Source organism: Vulpes vulpes, chromosome 2, assembly GCF_048418805.1.
Source record: "Vulpes vulpes isolate BD-2025 chromosome 2, VulVul3, whole genome shotgun sequence".
Classification (NCBI taxonomy): Eukaryota; Metazoa; Chordata; class Mammalia; order Carnivora; family Canidae; genus Vulpes; species Vulpes vulpes.
The window spans coordinates 130,148,564-130,171,279 of NC_132781.1; the positions used below are offsets into that span (position 1 = coordinate 130,148,564).

At 37.7% G+C, this 22,716-nt stretch overlaps 1 protein-coding gene across 34 annotated transcripts in view; it reads right to left on the reverse strand.

Annotated features, from left to right (window-relative positions):
• Positions 1–22,716, reverse strand: part of PDE4D (phosphodiesterase 4D) — a 1,410,178-nt gene that overhangs the window by 198,649 nt on the left and 1,188,813 nt on the right. For all 34 annotated transcript variants that reach the window (XM_072749980.1, XM_072749970.1, XM_072749992.1 and 31 more), the window contains one exon: positions 3,984–4,020. In XM_072749980.1, coding sequence (XP_072606081.1) covers positions 3,984–4,020 — 37 coding nt within the window. The remainder of the gene's footprint in view (positions 1–3,983; positions 4,021–22,716) is intronic.

Below are 22,716 nucleotides of genomic sequence, written 5' to 3' on the forward strand. Positions count from 1 at the left end.
GTGGTGTATGTGTGGGGTGGGGAGTGGTGGTGAAGAATTCCTTGCCTTGGTTTTACTTCCAGAAAACAACAAACAAGACAACCAAACAATAACAACAACAACAAAACCTGCAGTCAAATTATGATTATTTACAAGACAGGTCATTTTGATAGAAAACTTTCCAAGTGATGTTTTGGTTAAACCGTATGAAATTGCTCTTCTCGTTTGCCAACAAAGGTTGAGTATTGATGATTTCATACAGTTCAATTTAAAGAGCACTGATTTCTAGAGGATGCTAGCTGTAACTTATTTTAATGGAAGATCGAGGAAAAACTAACAGAAGCAACTGAACCGTGAGGACTAGCCTCTTTCAGAGCCCAGCAGGGAGCGCCCAGTGGCTTCCTCAAGCCTGGGAGGCAGACAGGCCACAAAGTGGCTGCTGCTGGGTGAAATGGGGCAGGGCCCCTTGGGAGCATTAAAAAAATATTGACAATGTTGTCTTACCAAAGGAATAGTAGTATTCTACAGTGTTAATGATTAGTACTTAAAAAAAAAAAAAAATATATATATATATATATATAAACTTATCCCAGGTGCTATATTTTGATTAGACAAATTTGAAATGTCTCATCTGTTCCTACCCTATAGATTTAAATCCGGCAATATTTCGGTCTGAATAAACACGAGGGTTCTCCAGGGATCCAAGAAAATAGTTGGGCATTTTCTGTCTCTTGTTTAGTCAAATATTCCACTTCTTTAAACATTCCATACCTCAAGATGAGAATTCTAACTAACTGGTAGTTTCACAAGGTAGTAGTACCAGATATCTCAGTGGGTGTGGCCAGAGGCAACTGATTACAAAGCAGAGTTTCCTACATTTCATCAGTGTTGTGACTTGTTGGTGTTCTTAGTCCCCCTAAAGAACTCTGGACAAACTGTCACTATACTTTCAAGAGGAAAAGGCCAATTGTGGAGTGGCATGACATGGCATGGCATTAGGATTCCTCTTAACTCCTAGCTTTTGTGCCTAAGGAAATTCCCACATCAGAAGATTTCAATAAAAACACAGAATATGTCAAAATGGAACTAAATCACATCTATAAAGATGTCATTTTTTGAGGACCAAAAGGATTCTGAGCTTAGAGAGGAAGCATAAGAAATTAGAAGTGGCAAACAGTTTAGGTTAAGTTAACTATCCCAGATGGGTGGGGGTTCAGCCCTGTGATCAAATTGGATGTCTTTCTAAATTCTCTTATAACAAGATTTTGTTCTCTTAGCTTCACAGGAAACCATGACTGGGGGAAAAAAACAAAACAAGAAGAGATCCTTTCATATATTAGAAAGACACTCAGGCATAAAGAAATAAGTTCTCAAGTGGAGGCAGATGAGGTGGCTTTGGGAGACTTCTGACCACTTTAGATAGTGTGAGGCCAATTATTAAGAATCATGGGAAAGAAAATGCACACAGAAAAAAAAAAAACCTAGAGGGATATAAAATAAAATGTCAATATTAGTTATTTGGGGATTTGGAACTATGGGAAATTTTCATTTTCTTCCTTTTCCTTATATTTCTTTTCTATACTTTTTATGGAAAAAAATTCTATTTTGAAAGCAATGTCTTTTTAAAACAATATTTTATTTATTAATTTTAGAGAAAATGGGAGTTGGGGGAGGTGGAGAGGGAGAGAGATCCTCAAGCAGACTCCCCACTGAGCACAGAGCCTGACAGGGAATGGGCCTCATTCTCATGACTCTGAGATTATGACCGGAGCTGAAATCAAGAGTCAGACACTTCACTGACTGAGCCACCCAGGCACTCTCAAAAGCAGTGTGTCTTTTTAACCAGAATAATTTAGTGTGAAATTCTAAACCCCAAAGCATTCTGGAGAGGGAGGGGATGATTTTTCAGCCTATTTGAACAATGTCCTGTGTGATGTGTCTACTAACATCAAGTCTCCTGTCCATTTATTGCAAAAGCAACTATGGTATATTAAGCCAAATAACGTTGGTATCACTTCAAGTGATATAAACATTTCTTATTTTAAGCATTATATATAATATTTAGTATTCAATTGTGAATAGCATATCTTATATTAAAAATTTGAGGAGTTATTGGTTAAGTCAACAAAATATGCCAGCAGTGTTCAACAGGGCTTAAGAGAAGGTCGTAGACAAATTGTTACTAGAGTAGGCCTTCTTTTTTACCTGCTTTCCCAAAGATGACCCATCGGTGGTGAAATTGCTCAGGATTTAACAGGCTTTTTATTTTTTTGATTCTAATATAGCTTTCCATATCATATACCCAAGTAAAGGCCATTTGTGCAAAATACAAAGTGCTTTAAAAAAAATCTGCAGCCCCCTGGGACAATGACCACCTTTCATAAGGTGTTATGAATTATTAAGCTAATCATAAGCAAATTCTTCTAAACACATTTTAGGATTATTTTTAGGAATCAGATATGCCTACATATTACACAGAGTTGGTTATATTCAAATCCTAATTTCAAATGAATAATTATACATATTTATTTTAATAGTTTACTAACATACACTACATGATTTTTTACATATGTGCATATTTCTCAGTGTACTAAAATTCTGTTAGTTTTGTTGCAATTTATAAGTTTACTACAGAATACGTCTAATAATATAAAAGGCTAGATTTCCTGGGAATTTAAAGACCATTGATGGCAAAGACCAAATCAAATTTATTAATCTATTTATTGGAGAAAAAAAATCTATTTGTCAAATAAAAATATTAATTATTATTTTAAAAATACTACTTGAAGTATCAGACAGATTTTTTTCATTTTTTACTATATGTTTTATATATATATATATTTTTTTTCCTTATAACAGTATCTAGAGATTTTACTTAGAATCAAGAATAACTACCTCAATAAACTGTATAGTTAGAATGATTGTTTCTATGCTTGGTGGTGGTTGTGTATGTTATCTTTCCTGATTTTAACTGTTCACCCAGCTCTCAGCTCTTAGAAATAAAATTATGGGTACTCAATAGTAATCGACTAAAAATCCCCAAGTTTGTATGATCTTGTTACCTGAAAATATGATTAAAACTTTGAAGAGTTGTAAATGTTTTTGAACATAGAAATATAGGTACTAGAAAGAATTTATGATTTCCAGCAAAACCTAAAGCAAACAAAACCTTAACCTCTAAAAGATATGGTGGTCATATTCTATTTCTAATTGCTTGCAGGAATGAAAGAAATCACTCTAATATGATGTGTTATTTATGGATTCATTAAATTTTTGGTCTAAATTATAGGAATCACAAAATTTCAGGAAATTTGAAAAGGGGAAGAATTACACATCATCCTATTGCTCAAACACTGCCAATGTGTGTCTTTAAAAAAACCTCTGTTATAACATTTTAGAGATGAAAGAGCACTTACTAATTACAACACTTAAAATTCATTTTGTTTTCTAGAAATTGTGCTGAGCATTTTACAAGCTTGGTATTATTTTACTGTCTTATAAACCTCATCAAGTGGGTTGTCTTGGAACTGTTATTTAGCAGAGGAGTAAACCAGGCTTGGAAAAGTTCAGTGACTTGACCAAGGCCATTCACTGAGCAAGAGGAAGAGATGAGGTTTGAACTGGGGTCTACCTTTACCCAGACAAGTCCTCCAGTTGAAAAAAAAAAAAAGCAGGAGAGAACTTAAATGAGTTCTCTCTCTATATATAATATAGTATATATATTATATACATCAATTAAGGAAATATGGTCCCATTTAAGTATGTCACTTAGGTGATTTATAATCTGAAGCAAAGACATTCTTTGGGTCTATGGGCTTAGAGGAACCAGTCCAATACGATTAAAGTCACATTCTCTAGCATTGTCTTTGAATTACTTAAATGAACCACATAATTTTTAATTGTATTTGCACCTGACTTAGAATGAAGTTAAGAACCAGAACTAATCCCCCAAGTTAAATGTGCACCTCTGTGAGAAACCTGCCCACTCACCAAACTGTGCTTACCTGAGCAAATGGGGTCACAATCAAGTCATCTCCATGTCTGAAAGAGAAACCAAATCCCATGTTAGAGATTATAACCTGTGATCACTTCTGATCACTATTCAACAATAAGTTGCACTTTGATGAATTTCCACAAAGCGTTACAGTAATTCCGTCCTTATTCCTCAGCACATGTGCTTCCCCGCCAGTGGGCTGAAAACCAAGTCCTCTGGGCTGTTGGCCATCGTCCAGCTGCCTGGCTACCAGGGGCTTCTCGGTCATCAAGCAAGGTCGCTGCTGCTTACTGCGGGCGTGCCAGGGTGGCGACAAGCTTCGGGCTGGCAGCGGGGCCTGGGTTCCCCTGTGGCCTCTCACGCAGGTATCAGGAAGGGGGCGTGGAAGCAGCTGGCAACTGTGGCGGGAGGCCCCTGGACCACCTGACGTCTGAAGGGCAGGGGCGTCGGTGTGAGCGGCCGAGAGGGCGGGCGGCTGCAGCCGGGGGGGGGGGGGGGCAAGGTTGCCCCGCGTTGCCCCCCGAACCCCCCCCCCCCCCCCCGTGCGCTGCACGGGCCGGGGCGCAGGATGGGGGCAGGGCCCGCAAAGGCGAGGGGAGGCGGGCCACGTCCTCCGGGGGCGGCGAGGCCCCGGGGCCCACAGCCCTTCAGCAGGATTTCCTAGCGGGGGGTCGGGGGACCGGTGAGATGCATTTCCGAGATCTCAGCGGGGTATTCTTGGGATCTGGCTCACTGAAGCCTCCCGTCAGCAGTGAGTGTGGTCACCTCCTCCGAAAGCTTCCTGGACGTGACCCTGGGAGCCCTGCAGCTGAACCGTGCGCTCGGTCCTGAGCAATTCTGAAAAGGACCCAAGGACCTCAAACGACACCCATGAAACACGCTTCAGCTCGAGCAGCACATGGGTGACGTCAGGACACGGGTCATCACCAATGATTAGACCATTTGTTACGGGCCACCATCAAATTACACAGAGATCTTGAAATGCAAAGTGTGGTAAAATAAAAGGCGGGAAAGGTTGGAGCACACTTTCAAAAAAAATGTGTGTAGTTTTTTTTTTTTTTTTTAAACGTGTTATTTTGCACCACCCATCCCTCACTCCAGGATTACATTTTGGGGGGCATCTGTTCTTTTGGTAGATTATTCAGAGGGTCAAAATTCAAGGAATTTGAAATCTAGATATTTTCCTTGTGCAGGGAGCATGCTAATCTTCCCTGTATCGTCTTATAAGCGCCTGACTACAAAGTTCATTTTCTAAGGACTAAGTTATGCTGACCAAGGCACACCACTAATCCGAAATTGCTCCCTGAAAATAAGTCTTCTCATTTTTTTAGTACATGTGCTGCCGAAGCGAGCAGTCTTCTCATTTTTTACATGAATTACATTGGATGACTCTAAACTAAAACAGGTGTGAATGATTATTAAAACATGAATTTTTTCTTTGGTTGAATTTTACTTCTAAGCTCTGTAAAAGATGTATTTTGAATATACAATATTTAGAATGATTTACCAGTCTTGCTTCCCTTTGCTGTCAAAGCAGAAAGAAAGACAGCTATAATTTTAGTGATGGAGATATTTCATTCTTGCTCAGAAATTGTTTTTGCCAAATACCTCAAGATTGTCTCATTTCAGTAATGGTAAAATTATTTCTACTATTTCAATGGGCAGGTTATAGCCTATCCTTTTTCAAAATGATGTAATGGTTAAATAATCAAATTCAAATGATGTAATCGTCAAATAATCTTTGAATATGTAATGAATATATAACTTTTAAGTCTTTGTCTACGTCCTCACCTCGATATTAAAATGTTTTATCAGAACTACTGTCACAAGTACAATGGCACAGGTAAAATATATGTTATTTTGTGTATGGAAGAAAATAAATATGTGAATATATATTTTAAATGTACCCTGTAACATGCTTATAATAATAAAAGATCATTAAGGTCCAAGGAAGATTCATTTTTGTTATTACCTATAATTTGGCTTACAGGACTGTGAGTTCTAATCACCGGTAAATGCACACACATACACAAATCATATGATAGAATATGATCCTGAAATGCTGTATTTGAATGACCTTTCCAACAAGGAACTTTTTAAACAAAGAAACTTAGCTAATAAAAGCATAGTTAGAAGGAATGATAACATCACACAGATTACTAGGGATCCCCCCAAAATGGGAAGAGACTCCTAGGATCCCCTATAATTTGATGAGAAGCTCGATTCAAATTTGCACAGTGACCATTATCTGGAGACTTTGAAATTGTACCTCTTGGTGATAGGATTCCTCTGAAGACAATTATGTAATATTGTCTCTCATTTAAATAAAATCAAACACAAAGCAACAATACACTTTAATTTTTTAAAAAATGGAAGAGTAACTGCTTTAAGGAAAGAAAGTAGCTTTTTGTCGGGGGGGGGGGGGATTGGTATATTTATAGGACAGGTGGGAAGGTAACATGGGATGGGAGGGTGGGATCAGAAAAAAGCTCAATTTTTGACCTTATGTGTATGCGCGTGAGTGATGAGGGCATTCATACGCAGGTAACAGTCACAGTGGTCAGTGGCCCGCAGCCTCAGGTCTCATGATGTGGAAGGGGGCACTCAATCACCTGCCACCATGGACTGAAACAGAGCTGGGGAGGGCTGGCTGGCCCCTCTCCCACAGAGAACTCGACGAGTCCTGCGAGTCCTGCGAGCCAGAAACATTAGCAAAAAGCTGATGGAGAGAAACCCCAAAGCAAACCCTCAGAGACTTCACTGGGATTCGGGAACCATTCAAAGCCCTTGAATGTGGCTGACAAAGTGAATTCACCCAATAGCAGCACCTGGATATAGTTTTGCAAACTAGTTGGTTTCGAAATTGTGTTGAAGCACACTTGGCAACCTCTCCACGCTTCATCATTACCAAACCAGATGGAAAAGCAGCTAAGGTTAATCAGAAGGAAGTTTTTACTTTATTAATCAAAGCCCCCTAAGCCTATGATACCAAAAGCATTAAGGGCCACAAAGTACCGGCTGCCTCTGAATGTCATGGCCTGTAAGGATCAATACTCAGCAGCACAGGGGTTGTGTGAGTGAGCACTCTGAAGGGGAGCCATGGGCCGAGGCTTACTTTCCGAATCTAATCTCAAGCAAACTTCTATGTCTTCCGTGCTTCACTCTATCCGGCTATAAAACTAGAAAGAAATTCTCCTCTGGAGTTTGTCAGAGAAGATTAGGGAACTGATAAACTGTGTCTTTTGAAATCCTGGCTCAAAACCATCACCCATTCATCAATTCACCCTGGATCCACCTCTTCTGGAATTGAAGAGAAACCACTGTCATATGTTCTCATTTCTAGTATGTACATAACTGGGCACCTTGGCTACCTGACAACCCCCAAGAATTAGCCACAGGAGGATCACATCTACTCACCACTCTACTCCCATGTTCATGGAAGTACAGACATATAAAATACACAAACAAATATGGAAACAGATTTCTATATTTGACCTTTTATAAAACTAATATATATATATTTCGAATAAGTAATTTGCATATTAACTGTAGAAACTTTGGAATATTAAAAAAAAACCTTGCAGAACTACTCAAAAATAACTGTCAATAACATTTTCCTTCTGAATGCACATAAGTGCATGTGTGTTATGTTATATATGATTTTTATGGAACGCATGATTCCTTACACAGAATCATACTGTGTATTTCATATCTTACTTTTAACGTTAAACATATTGAGTCATGAAAAACTGTACACGCCTTTATACTTTTAAAATATTTTTAATGATTTCAATCTATTTTTAGTAGATGTCAATCCAAACGTATTAAAATGTAAGCGCTGATTCTATTTTAAAATTAAAACAATTTTAAATAAGTGTATGAATATTTAAATTCATTTCAGTCCTTCATTCCTTTAAAAACAACTCAGTAAAGAAAATGTGCTTATTTTGAGAAAACACTCAAAAGATAAAGCTAAATATTAACATATTGCATGAAGAACTGCGTCCATTGATAACAAATTTATGGGGATGTTGAATATTTTATGTTGTTACCCTTTTATTTATTTATTTATTTTTTTATTTATTTATGATAGTCACAGAGAGAGAGAGAGAGGCAGAGACACAGGCGGAGGGAGAAGCAGGCTCCATGCACCGGGAGCCTGATGTGGGATTCGATCCCGGGTCTCCAGGATCGCGCCCTGGGCCAAAGGCAGGCGCCAAACCGCTGCGCCACCCAGGGATCCCCTGTTGTTACCCTTTTAAACTAAAATCACAAAACTATGGCTTCAGACAATAAAGGTAGTATTATGGAAAATCTGGCTGCCAAATACATTTTGTAAAACTAAATTATATTTTTCCACAGATATCATTTTTAAAAGGTGACCTGTTTTTCCAAAAATATAATGTTGGCTTTGAGAAACTACAAGTGTCACATTTAAGAATATAATGAAGCTTTTAAAATTACTTATGAAGAAGACATTATGATTTTGGTAAACTCCTAGTAGGTATCATAATGCTAAAACAAAAAACAAATGAAAAAATGTGTTTCATTTGTGTCAGATTCACTTGATGATATTGCTCCTTTGTACTGCTTGGGTTTTAAATTTAGAACTGGCTACACTCTAAGTAAAATAAATAAATAAATAAATAAATAAATAAATAAATAAATAAGTACTACCCACATTTATGGAATCCCAGGGAATGAAGTTCCTATGTGACAAAGCCAACCTTGGCCAGACCCAAATCTGATTTTCCCCTTTGAAGCTACTGCCATGTAGAATTCAAGTAGTCCCCTTACCACAAAAGCTTGGTCCTGTGGTCAAAAGTCACAACTACCAAAAATTGCATTTTGGCAGCAATGTTCAACATTTTACTGAGAACCTAAAATAATGTACATTAATATAAGAGCAAAATTAAAAGAAAGCTGTTCAGTATTGTGTAAGGTGGTATCTTCCAATTTGAATTTTTTCAGTGTCAAACTCCAAGCCACATTTGTGTATATTTATAGATATAGTTTTGATGGTATTTTGATAATGCTAACTATAGCTATACACAAATATAGTCATCAAGTTGGAATGTTTACCCTAACTGAAGAGCACCTTTGTATTTATATTCCCTACCAGTACAAAAAGGAAAAAACAAACCGGTGGCAGTTTCCTCAATTTTAACAGACAAATAAGTTAATATAAAAACAGGTATGGGGCACCTGCGTGGCTCAATTGGTTGACTGGAGGACTCTTGATTTTGGCTCAGGTCATGGTCTCAGGGTCTTTGGATCAAGCCCCATATTGGGCTCTGAGTTCACTGATGAGTCTGCTTGGGATTTTCTCTCTCTCTCCCTCTGCTCCTCTCTGCCCCTCCCCCCTCTAAAATAAATAAAGCTTAAAACAGAAATTACATGTAAATGCAAAAACTAAAAACTAAAAAACCAAACCAAATAAAAAAACCCCCATCACTACCAATGACTTACAAAACTAAACAATCTTTGCCTACCTACTGATTTGCATGTCCTTCCACCCTAAAATAAAATAATGAATGCAGTGAAATAAAATAATTGCTGGTTTCTAACCAGGTGATAATTCTGGCTGATAGCTGAATATCATATGTCCATATTCAGAGTATAGCAAGATTGTATGCATGCTATATGTTACAAAGTCCTCTGAAGATGGCATTTACGTGTCTATATGTTTATATGTAAATATATATATAAGTGTGTGTGTGTGTGTGTGTGTGTGTAATCCTTAGGGAAATTTTATGGGCTCTCTTTCCTTTGACAGAAGGATGCTGGTTTTCTGCCTTTGTACTTCAAATAATAGGGAAAAGAGGAGGTACTCTGGGAGAGAAAACCCACTACCATCCTCATTAGCATAAAGAGAATTTACTTTATTATTTTGCCCATACAATTCAATGGAAAAAATCTTTAAAGCACATCTGCTCTGCAAATGTTACATTTTAAGGAATACTTCATGTGATTAAAACATCAATTAATGTGTCCACGCAGAACCTTCATTCTGGGGTAGGGTAGGACATATACAGGAAATTTCTGTGCCTTCTTCTTAATTTTGCTGTGAACTGAAACTGCTCTAGAAAGCAAAGTCCTCAAATTAAAAAAAGTCCTCAAATTAACAAATAATATATATTTGTTATATATTAAACAAAAATATATAACTTTAGAAGTGGACATGACCTTAGAAGTTACTTAGTCTTCTGAAATTTAAATCCTTTGCTCATTTATTATTTTAAGAATTATGGCCTAGATTGATACTTGACCCCCTAAATTCTTTTTTTTTTTAAGATTTTATTTATTGATTCATGAGAGACACAGAGAGAGAGAGGCAGAGACACAGGCAGAGGGATAAGCAGGCTCCCCATGGGGAGCCTGATGCAGGACTTGATCCCAGGACCCGGGGATCATGCCCTGAGCCAAAGGCAGATGCTCAAACACTAAGCCACCCAGGCGCCCCGACCCCCCAAAATTCTTAAAACAAAAGTCCTCAATTTTTGGCCCACGTGTGCTCTTGTCACAAGCACTGATGATAAAGTAAATGGAGGTGGAGTTACTGTAACATGAGCAAAAATGCTCTAGCCTGAAGTGTTATCTCTTCTTTATTTGTCATAAAACAAAAATGTAGGCTTCATTAGAGAAGGTACATGATACTAATAAATCCCCTCTAACTTGTTAGTTATATGATGGTATAAAAGACAATCTGTTTTTATTTTTTATTTTTTATTTTTATTTTTTTTGTTTTTTGACAATCTGTTTTTAAAATTATATATCAAAACCTTTTCCAATTTTAGTAAGTTAAAAAGGGCGTATAGCTAGTCACTAAGCATATTAGTTACTTTGTTCAGTGAAAGCCCCTACAATGGAAGAATTCTTCCGGGTGTGTTGATGTCACAAACTACCGTGGTAGCATTGAGTATGGACTTCTGTGGAGGGGGAGAAGTGTGGGGAGGGTTGAGGACTCAGCAGGGTTTCACAAGTGCTCTCACTTTGTGTTCTAGGAACAGGTTCTTCTTTCACAGAAATGTATCTTATTCGATAGTCCCATTCTTAAGGTCAGTGACCTTGCCCTCTTGGTCTTCCTCCAGGATGGGTTTTAGGAAGAAAGATTTATGGGAAGCTAATGCAACAATTTTTATAAGATCTTCATGTGATAAAAGAATTCAGTAGACTAAAAAGAAGGACATGATCAAATAGAGAAGAGTGAGAGCAGGATCGTTTTATGCATGCCTACTATGTGCCAGACACAGTGTTCTACTGGCACACCGTATTTAATTCTGATGACTAGTACATTCAAAGGATGCTCATATTCCCATTCTAAGATAAGGAACGGGACTCAGGGAACACAAGCAACTCAGTGACAGTCATGCCCTTGGCAAGTGGCAGAGTTCAATGGTTTCCAAATGCCAGGCTGAGAGCTGGTGCTTGCCCAACAGAACATTCATTGGTCCTTGTCAAAGTGAGAATAAACATGGACCATGGGATGAGGTTTCAAACAAGGTAAACACATTCCTTTTGAAAACTCTCCTTCATTCTGAGATCATGCCCTTTTTTATTGAAATGGAAATGACTTTTAAAGACCAGACTGTGTATACTGATGAGGATTTTCTTGTTAATGTCCTTTACATGACAAAATATGTGGTTTGTAACCCTTGGTCAGTCTCCTGGGTAGTTTTTGAAATCTTACCGGGTCATGAAATCCCAAGGCAAGGTAATGTGTAGTGTGGCTGGATTTAAGTGCAGGCTTTAAAAACACTGTTTAGTTTCTACCACACCATGTTGCTTTCTGCATGCTTAAATGGATTCAGACTATTCTGAAGCCACACGGTAATGCATATTCCAGACTGAAACAGTACTGTCCAACAGAAATTTCTGCAATGATGGAAATATTAAATATTCTCTATCCATGTTGTCCAAAACAGTATCCACTAGCCACATGTTGTTACTTAGGACTTGAAATGTGCCTACTACAACTGGGGAAACTGAATTTTGCTGTAATTTTAATTAATGAGAAGGTCTCATGTGGCTCATGGCTATCATGTTAACCACTAAAGCTCTTGAGCAATTTTTAGGAAACTTCAGTTGCAAGTCTTCCAAGGGAAGACAATCTTTAACATAACTGGGGAAAAAAAGCATCTACTCCAAGCTTAGAGGCAAAAGGACATCGATATATTAACAGAACAAAATTCCTTACTGTTTGGCAAAGGCCCTAAGTTAAAAGATTTGCTCAGGAGCCCATCAAGATTCTCCATCCCTTAAAAAGAAATCAAAATTTTAGTTTAAGTGTTTTACTTCTTTATTACATTCTCATCTAAAGGCTGTTGTGCCTGCCAGCAAATACCAAACCCAACGTTGATCAAAATCATTAGTTCAGGGTCAAGATATCTGAATTCTTTTTTTTAATTTTTTATTTATGATAATCACACACACAGAGAGAGGCAGAGACACAGGCAGAGGGAGAAGCAGGCTCCATGCACCGGGAGCCTGACGTGGGATTCGATCCCGGGTCTCCAGGATCGCGCCCTGGGCCAAAGGCAGGCTCTAAACCGCTGCGCCACCCAGGGATCCCAAGATATTTGAATTCTAATTCATGGTGTGTGTGTATGTGTGTGTGTGTGTGTGTGCGTGCGTGCGTGCACACACCTGCATGTACTCAATCACATGCAAGACACAATATTGTTTAGCAGAATTTTGTAATTTCTAAAATGGAGCTAATGGTGTTTTCCTTAGTTTCCTTAATATGATTGTTTTGAGGATCAAGCACGAAACTTCATGGGAGAATTCTCCATCAACTATAAAGTTTCTACAGATGCCAGACAAGTACTCTGTACTTCTAAGCATGAACTAAAAACTGGTCAAAAACTAAAGGTGTATATATTTCACTCCTCAAAGAGTCTCCTGAAGCTTAGCCACAAAGGAGGGAACATGGTCCACCTTGTGAACATCCCAAACTTGAACTGGTGAACACAAGATTTGTTCAGGCATCTTTGAAACATGTTTTTGTCACTTTGCTCTTGTGTTTGGAGAACTGGATTCTAGATAAGCTGTCTGCCTGAGAAACACTAGTCTCTTCCTCAATAAATAGTACAGTATGGGCTCCCTGCCAACAATGCAAAACAAACAAACAAGAGACCAAGAAATAGTGACCTGTATTAGAAATTTTAACTCAACTCTACAGTAGGTGGATTAAATGAATCAAAAACCACTGAACATAAAGGATACATATGAAAAGACAACATATGCATGCCAACAGATGCAATGAACTCTATGATATAATGTAAAATATTTCTTTTTATCAACTGCCTTCTTTATAGTTTCTGTAGAAATGCATTCATAATTGACAACTATAATGATTGGATGAGAGTTTTGTTCTGCATTTAAAAAATGTTGCCATGGGGACCAGTAGATAGCACATAAATCATAAGGCTTGTTTTCTTTTTTGGCAAACACAATACAACAAAACAAAAAATCAAACAGAGAAACAAACAAACAAACAAAAAAATAACCAGCCAAACAAACACAACTGGCCCTGTGCAAAGAAGGAGTTCAGCCTAAAGTTCTCTAAGCTGTAAAGAAGGACTGGGACTTGAGCTGTGAAAGGCTGAGATCTGCATACAGCCTTGTTCTCCCTGTGAGTGAAACAATGAGCTGAAAGATCTTGGTTTGGGGGCCATTCACAACCTTTTACTAGGAGACCATGCCATTCACTGAAGTGCTTCATCCATTCTCTGACACAGGACAACTCCCACATTTGCAGAGGGGTGCACAGCCATTCCCTCTTCCTGTTTTTAACTTGTCCAATTCCAGTGAGAAGTTGTAGGAACTGCTGCCTCACATATGTCTAGACATAATTGTCTACTGATCAATGACAACACATTTTTCTGCACCAATGTTAAGAAAATGCCTGAAACCTCAAGACGATTACCAAACAGCTGACCAAAAAAAAAACAGAGAGAAATTGCAATAGGCAGGTGGAAGAGCTGTACTATTTCTTCAGCATATCTCACCTGAGCTACACAACAAAGTGCCAGGAATCTGATAGCAAGGCCCAGTGTTTGATATTCTTTTTTTTTTTCTGAAGAAAAAACATGCATCTGGTTTCTTTGTCCATTTTTATAATAGACCTACCTAATAGTAGGTCTTTAAGTGTTTCATATTGCAGGCATTTAGTAAGAATGAGTTACTCATTAAGTCTGAGGCAAAAGTATAGCTTCATGATCAAACATTTAGAAGTTTAAATAGCTCATTTCCACAGCGCCTTTTTCTCTTAGGTGTGGGAACTGAGGAACTCAGTCTTAGGTCAAGAAACACATCCCATAAATGTTTCAACACTGTGATGACTTTTTCTTATAAGGCTCAGACAACAGTACAGAAGACATTGAGAACAATTCGCTAAGGATCTAAGACCAACAAGCAAAATAAATATTTAAAGTGACTGATATGGTAGTGAATAAAGATATATATATATATATATATATATATATATATATATATATATAAAATAAGATATATATCTATATATGTTAAGATAGATAGATAGATAGATAATCTATCTTAATATTGACTGGGTAACCTCTTCAATCCAGAATTTACAAAAAGTAAATGAGAGGAATGCATGACATAAACAAAAGTTTTCTCTTATTTTCATGGGCCTATGGCATCTTCAAACAGTACCCTGACATGGAGTAGGCACTGTCAATATTTGCTGAATGAGGAAAAGCATGATACTTTCATTAAAAAATACACCAATTAATACACTCCTTTATTTGGAATGTGTTCGAAGTCACAGATTGGACACCTCCTCAGGAATGGACTGTCTTCTTTCTCTGAGAAATCACCAGCTGCACATTCCTACCATCCACCATCAAAATTTAAAATTTAGATAATTTTCATTTTCTTTTTTAAAAAAAGTTTGTATTTATTTATTCATGAGAGACACAGAGAGAGAGCCACAGACATAGGCAGAGGGAGAAGCAGGCTCCATGCAGGGAGCCCGATGTGGGACTCGATCCCAGGACTCGCGGATCATGCCCTGAGCCGAAGGCAGATGCTCAACTGCTGAGCCACCCAAGTGTCCCAATAATTTTCATTTTCTAACACCCTGGGGCGTGGTTTGAGATTTTAGTTCTCCTTAATACACACAGGAAAGAGCACTGGGGAAAGGAAGCAAATGAGAGGCGCCAGGTCCAGTATCCACAACTGATAGGACTAGAACCCCTTTGGTTATGGCCATCTGCCCCTTACAAGTCAAGAGACAGGAAGAGCTGATGATTTCAACTCGATTCACTCACCTATGGCCACTCTGTGGTGACAGCACCAGACAAGGTACTGTGCTACTTGTTCTTATTGAAGATGGTTTTCAAAATGTCTTAACTTTATTTTATTCACAAGTTGCTCTGAGGGATAGTGTTCCTTGCAAACACTGAAAAATTAGCCAGTTCCTCCTTGACCGAGGTTGATCTAAGTTTGCTCTCCAGTAGGAATCTCTGATGACTCACAGGATTGTGTGATGATCACTGTTATTTTAAGCTACCCTTTCTTCTCACTTTTTTTAAAAAGTAGATGTTACCTTTTGTTAGGTATTAAGTCTGAGGCAAAAGTATAGCTTCATAACCAAACATTTAGAAGTTTAAATAGTTCATCTTCATGGCGTCTTTTTCTCTTAGGTGTGGGAACTGAGGAACACTCAGGCGACTATTTTTCTGTTTGTTTGTTTTTTCCCTCCACAGTTACAATTAGAGTCCAAATACTGTGGAACAGAAAGGGTTTGAAAGAAATTCAGAAAGGAAAATTGCATGCTAAATATTAGGGCAAACTCCCCTGAAGATGTAACAGGTGGCAGTAATCTTATCACAGAAATAATGACATACATACATTTATTTATTTGTTTATTTATTTTTTAATAATGACTTTTTAAAAAGAGATTGAGAGAGCATGAGCCCAATGGGGGGCTCGATCTCACAATCCTGAGATCATGACCTGAGCCAAAATCAAGAGTTGGATGCTTAAGTTACTGAGCTATCCAGGAGGCACCCCAGAAATAATGAGTTTTTAATGTTTGGTCATTCTCCTTTTTTTTTTTTCCACCTGCTTTAAGAACTTTTCAAGACTAATATTTATCTTTCCATGTCCCTTAAAACCTCAAGATAAAAAAACAAAACAAAACAAAAAAAACCTCAAGATACATCTATTACTTTGGCAGTAATAATCAAGGGATATTAGAACACATAATTAGTTATTTAAAAAACTGGAGCACAATACAGCGACATCCATCTTGTTGGAGTAATGCATTAAATTCAACTCTTGGGACACCTGGGTGGCTCAGCGGTTGAGCATCTGCCTTTGGCTTAGGGTGTGATCCCGGAGTACTGGGATTGAGTCCCACATCGAGCTTCCTGCATGGAGCCTGCTTCTCTTCTCCTCCTCCTTTCTATGTCTCTGGCTCTCTCTGTGTATCTCTCATGAATAAGTAAATAAAATCTTAAAAAATTTCAACTCAAAACAAATTCAACTCTTGATGTCTGTAACATCAACAAACATGATCATTCAAAACGGCAGAACATTAGAACTTCCTTTTTATGATTTTTTGAAAAGCACAAGATTAGAAACACACAAAAAGGTGTCCTTGGCTGGCATTTTAAATTCCTTAATTCAAAGACTGAAGAAGTATGTTTAACTACAAGTATTATTTTTACCATTCAGGGAACTCTTATTTTTTATGTACTTTTTTTTCTTGTTGTTTTTGGTTTCTTGAGACAGAAATAAAATGACTTCAGTAACTGGACAAAGAAGTAGAGTTAAAAAAAAAAAGAGGAGAAAAAAAGTAGCAAAAGAGGGGTCTAGTAGCTGATGACCTAAGAATACTCTGCCAATAGACTTCCTGGAACTTAATGGCTAGTGTTAGTTAGTTAGTTAGTTAGTTAGTTCCAACACTCCATAGTAATAATACAGCGGCCAACCCACCAAGAATGGAAGAAAAAGCCTGGTTTATCTGGCTCATTATCAAAATAATGCTGCTTTAGACAATAAAAAAAAAATTTGTCTACCTGGGGTCCTAACCGAATTAGAAATGGAACAAATTCTCTACTCTAGAGCTCATCAAGAAGTTCATGGCTTTGAATCTGTCAAGTGTTTTTTTTCTTTCTTTCAACAAAATCTCTCTTGACACAGACATTTGATTTAGCTCCAATCCTAAGGATGTGTATAAACACCCTAACACAGAGGTTCTCATACTTTCTCAGTTCACGGACACTCAGTAATTGTTTACGGCAAATCATTGGCCAAAAGAAATAATGAATAGTTCCAAATATTAAGTTGTTAGGTCCAAACTGTTGAATAAGAGGTTGTCATAGCAGTTCAGTGCCTGTTGAGGACTATACAACTTCTCATTGTGGAATAAGATCGGATGCTGCCTCCCTCATATCCTGTTCCGTGTTGATTTTTGTGCAGCACTTGCTTTTGATCGCAACAATCATAATCATAATCATAATCATAATCATTATGATAACAATCATAATCGCAACTCAGTTTTGCAAAGCTATGATATCACAGAAAGAAAAGCTGTGACTTAAAGTTCGTACTAGGAACTACATCTAGTTATGGTTCCTCAGGTGATACCAGATGTTTTGTTGTTTTCCTTAAAATATCCCAGACAGCCATGTGAGTTCCTGGAGAGCCCCCAGGGACCTTGGCACATGTTGGGAACCCTGGCCCTGGTCTTGTCACTCTCACACCATGGACGATGGGATGAGTATACCTCAGTCAAGAAAACTCAGGAGTTAGGGCAGAGATTATGTGGCCATGATACCTTTCTATGTTTAGATAATGTTAGAGAACTCTTAAATGGTAAATCAAGGTTAAGAAAGAAGATGAATTCACTAGTGTTATAAGACCTAAAATCCAGCTAGATGGGATTACAAACTTTTCATGTAAATCTTGGGAGGACTAGAACTTTTGTAATGGAATCTATCTTTTTCTTTTTCTTAAATGATTTTGTTTATTTATTTATTTATTTATTTATTTATTTATTTATTTATTTGAGAGAAAGACAGAATGTGTGTGCACAGGCAGGGAAGCAGCACATAGAGAGGAGCAGGCTCCCCACTGAGCAGGGGCCCAACTCAGGGCTGGATCCCAAGATCCTGGGATCACGACCTGAGCCGAAGGCAGATTCTTAATTGACCGAACCACCCAGGCACCTCTTATTTTCCTCTTAAGAGATACTCTAGTAAGGCCAAGGAAGAATAATGTAACCTGTAACAGAAGAGATGAAGAGACAAGCAACCATCCTTCCTTTTTCAAACTGAGGACCAGTGGCAACAGCATCCTTCTACTCAAGAAGTGGAGAAAAATGAATAGGACAGAAAACTCACATTCAGGGCTCAAGAGGTGGTGAGGGAACTGCTAACTGCTAAACCCAGGGTAGCAATGTGAGAAGAGGATGAGGGATGATGTCCGTTACCTGACAGAGGCATTCCAAAGGACTCCTTGATGCGGTCTCGCACTTCTATAGGATGATGGGGACCTATGAGCTAGACTGCCAAGAGGGCCCCAGTTTTCTATGGTTTATTGAGTCCACTCACCTCCCCCTTGTTGCCCCTTCTGTACCTTTCCCCCCATGTTCTGTATACATAAGTATCTAAGTATGGATAAAGAGCTACTTGCTTTGCCTCTGGATTCTCTATGTTGATCTTTATTCAGTAGAAGATAGGGACTAGAGGGCCCCTTATCCAGGTGAACTGAAACACCTTTTAACTGCAGTCCTTTGCCAGGTAACTTGTATTCACTAAACTCATAATTTTATGACTAAATTCTGTGTCTTGTCTCTGATAATCCTCCTGTTAAATTTCTCAGGATATTTGTGTTTTTGTAAATGCAAACAACATTACATTACTGGAGGAAGTACAACAAGAGAAATAACCATTTTTCAGAATTTAAAAACAATTTTAAATGCATTTTGAGGAACTTTCAGAGGAAAACAGCAGTATACATTTTATGTAATTATTCACTTATTCTGTAAATTTCTTTGTGTATCTTCATGACAACATTTGGGCAACCTTCTGCTATACAGTCATTTCCATTGTGGTAAAATACTTTTTACTATTAATGGTAGTTTAAATTCACTTTTCATGTATTTATTTCTCGACTGTATTTATGCTAATACTTAAAATTTTCCTCTTTCTTCTTATTCTTGCTACTGGGGAAACATTGAGCAAACTATGTGCCAGTCTTCTGAGCAGAAGCTGCCAGAAATTTCTCTTTTGCCTTATGTAAGCTAAGTTTTTAGATGCTAAGGTTAGCCTTATCTTATAGAGGTGTATATATTTTCCAACAGTCAGTCATACATTTTCTTTATTGCTTCTTACTGTGCTTTTTAAAAAAAGTTTAAGCTCTGAGGACCTTGGATTCTTGATTATAAAATGGCAGAACGATGTTTCTATCCATAGGACTATGCAAAGTTTCAAAGTAATCAAAGTATCAGGTTGCAGATGTGAAAATACTGGCCAAAGTGAAGGGTGACACACACAGGCAATGAGTGCTATGATTATTATTATGCCCATTATTAGTCTTATTTTTTCCTGATGTCTCCACTATTTAACTAGTATCTATTTATAGAAGATAAGATGACAACATCCTGTCTATTAGGAAGCAATGATTTTCCATCTCACTTTCTCAATAAAAATAAACAATTATATTTCAAACTAAAGAGCATTTAAAGGTTTTCCAAAACATTTCATTCACATAGATAATTACAGACTTTTAGTGGTACTGTTTGTATTTGAGGTTTCTAAGGGGTTTTCTCAATGAAAATGTTAACTAGAACAATAAGTACAAAATCATCAAGATTTTGTGATTAAGTGATTAAGATATATGGTGATGTCATTCTCTGTAAAGGATAGTTGAATTACAGACGTTGAATAAGCTTTCCAGCATTATTAGGAACCAGGTAAGATAAGAAAATAGAGGTTTACATGTGGCCACATGTGAAGTCAAATGAAGAGAAAGCATAATCCTTTATGTGTAGAAGATACACATACTATCAGATTAAAGACTGAAATGGTAATTATTCTATTCATCTTGCTTCTCAGAGAAACTTGATCTCCCTGGTAGAAAGTATGCTTTCCAGGAGCCTATAATCTTTTTGTTCCAATGTAAATATCCGGGGAATGAGAAAGCTGAACATGTCAAGATATTATTTTTCAAAAATTTATAGAGTTGCATCAAGGCCTGATTAAATATGTCATTCTTATGAGTGCAGTCAGGTAAAGAAATTCTTGAACAGGTACAGGGAAAAGTGAGGTCATCCTTGTAAGTTTGCTTTGAAAAGAAAAGCACCATTTTTTTTTTTTTGAAAAGCACCATTTAAATATGAAATTCAGGCTTTTCATAAAATGCATGAACTATTTCATCTTTACTAGAGCAAAGTAGAGGGTCTGAGAGAAATAATCTATACACTGGTATCCAAAAATCAATTTACTAAAATTTTAGAAAATGAATGACATCACTTGTCTATGACTTTTCCAAAGTCAATCCCTTTACTTGAGCTCACGATGGTTATTTTTGTCAGCAGCTACAGCTCCATATTTAATGGCTTCTCCTTGCCTCAGCTCAAGTGTCTTGAATTCAAATCTTTCCTTAAACCTAATTCTCCCTGAAGCAGCTTTAGTCTTCTCTCCCCCTTTAACTTGTCAACTTTGAAAGAGACACTTGTGTCTGCTGATCCTTCTGCTTTCAATTCACTCCCCAACCCACTGGGCTTCTTCTAGCTCTATTCTCTTCACTCGGCTGTCAACCCAAACCTAGCAATTATAGCAGGTAACTGGTTCTTCTAATTTCTCCTCACCCTCTGGACATTGTTTCTACTCTCTGTTCTTGTCCTTTAACTGTAGTCTTGTTTTCCCTAGAATTCTAGCCTCATCATGTAAAACTCAAATTCATTTGAGTTTATTATCTGCCATTATATTGTCCACTTTCTATCCTTGTGTTCCTCATGTAACATCACCACTAATTTACCTGTTCAGGGTAAAACTTCAGCATTCTTTTTGATTCTCCTGCCCACTGGCTGTCCCCTAACCCACACACACATATGCACACAGACACACACACACACACACGCGCGCGCGCGCGCGTGCCTTTTTGTAAGTCTCGAGCTACTAGACCAATTGCATCATTCCACTTCTGCTTCCTTCACCTGGGCCTGTATTATATTTAGCCTACTTTGTTTCTACAAATTTCAACATGATCTACTTGCCTGAAATTGCTTCACTCTACACAGTGATTCAACAATAGAGTAATCAGAAGCAATAAAAATAAGAAAATGAGCATGTCAAATCCCAGCTAAAAACCTCTGTAACTCTCAGCTCCCAGAAGACTGTATTCAAATCTTCTTTCTCTCCTGCCACATTTCACTATTGACACCAACTAGACTGTCATTGTTTAAGTGAGCCATGATTTTCTATGCCTCCCATTATGCAAATGTTCCCCTCTACCACCCTAAGCTGGCTTTCCCTAAACTGGCAAACTGTCCTTCTCCTCTCTTGGCTCCCATAGTTGTAAATGCCTCAAGGATGGCTGCTCACCATTTGTTATTACAATGGTCTAAAATGTCAGCCATCCCACTATCTGCAGATTGGCAGCTTTGAATACATCATATTTGCTCAATAAGTGTTTTCATTATGTGTTAATGAATAAACGAATGTCTTGAATTTCAAACGTGAGAATATGGAACAAAAATAACATAGAGACAGGGCCATTGGGAAAAAAGTTGTTTTGGAGTGAAGAATGGATACCACTGTCCACCTTATACAATGAATTAATGATGAATATATACTAATAATGTGCATAATAGTTGAATAGAAAGTATAAATTTCCAGAAGCCAACAGTGCTATAGATCTGAAGCTCACTTATTAATAATAAACATGTACTGAATAATGATTGTGAAGTACAGCTGAATAAGAAAGTACAAATTTCCAGAAAGCATTTAAGTGCTACAGATCTGTGGCTCAACTGAGGTTGCAGAGCCAGAGACAGTGAAGAGTACATCATCTCACGAAAGCTGATAGTTAAACCCATACACAAAAGAGTTTTCCAAAGCACAGTCTTATACTTTGGGGAAATATGTTGCAAGGTGATAAAAGACACTGGTAAAGAGAAGGTTTGTGAGCAGGAAGGAAAAGAGGACACATAGGGATGAAGGCCAGGAGATGAGATGCACTTTGTATTTCCTCTAACGATGGCCCCATTTCTTCCACTCTATGGGTGACTGAGAAATATTACTTAAATTAATGGAATTTCTGAGGTCACTATGAATGGAGGATAGATTTCAGAATATTAAGAATATCAGAATATCAAGGCAATACAACATGGTAAGGAACTGTAGAGAACAGATGTAGATCTCTGAGATAGAGGCAGGAGGTTAGGGAGACCTAGAGCTTACTGAAGAAGTTTTGTTGCCAAAAAAGCAGAGAAAAGCAAATGTAGATTGAGTATCTTTGGAACGATGGTATAGATCTGTGCATAATTAAAGGTAGATGGTGAGACACCCTTACCTTTACCTGTAGTTCACAGGGACACATATTAGGGCTTCCCTGTCGTCTTTTCCAATAATTATTAGATCTAAGACCTGTCATTCTGTGAGATGATTCGTTAACTGAGATCTAGAGCCCTGTCTTACAGTTTTCTTATGTCTCCTGTAGTGCTTCAAACAAAGAGAGCTACAAAATGGGATTTTAGTAATTCA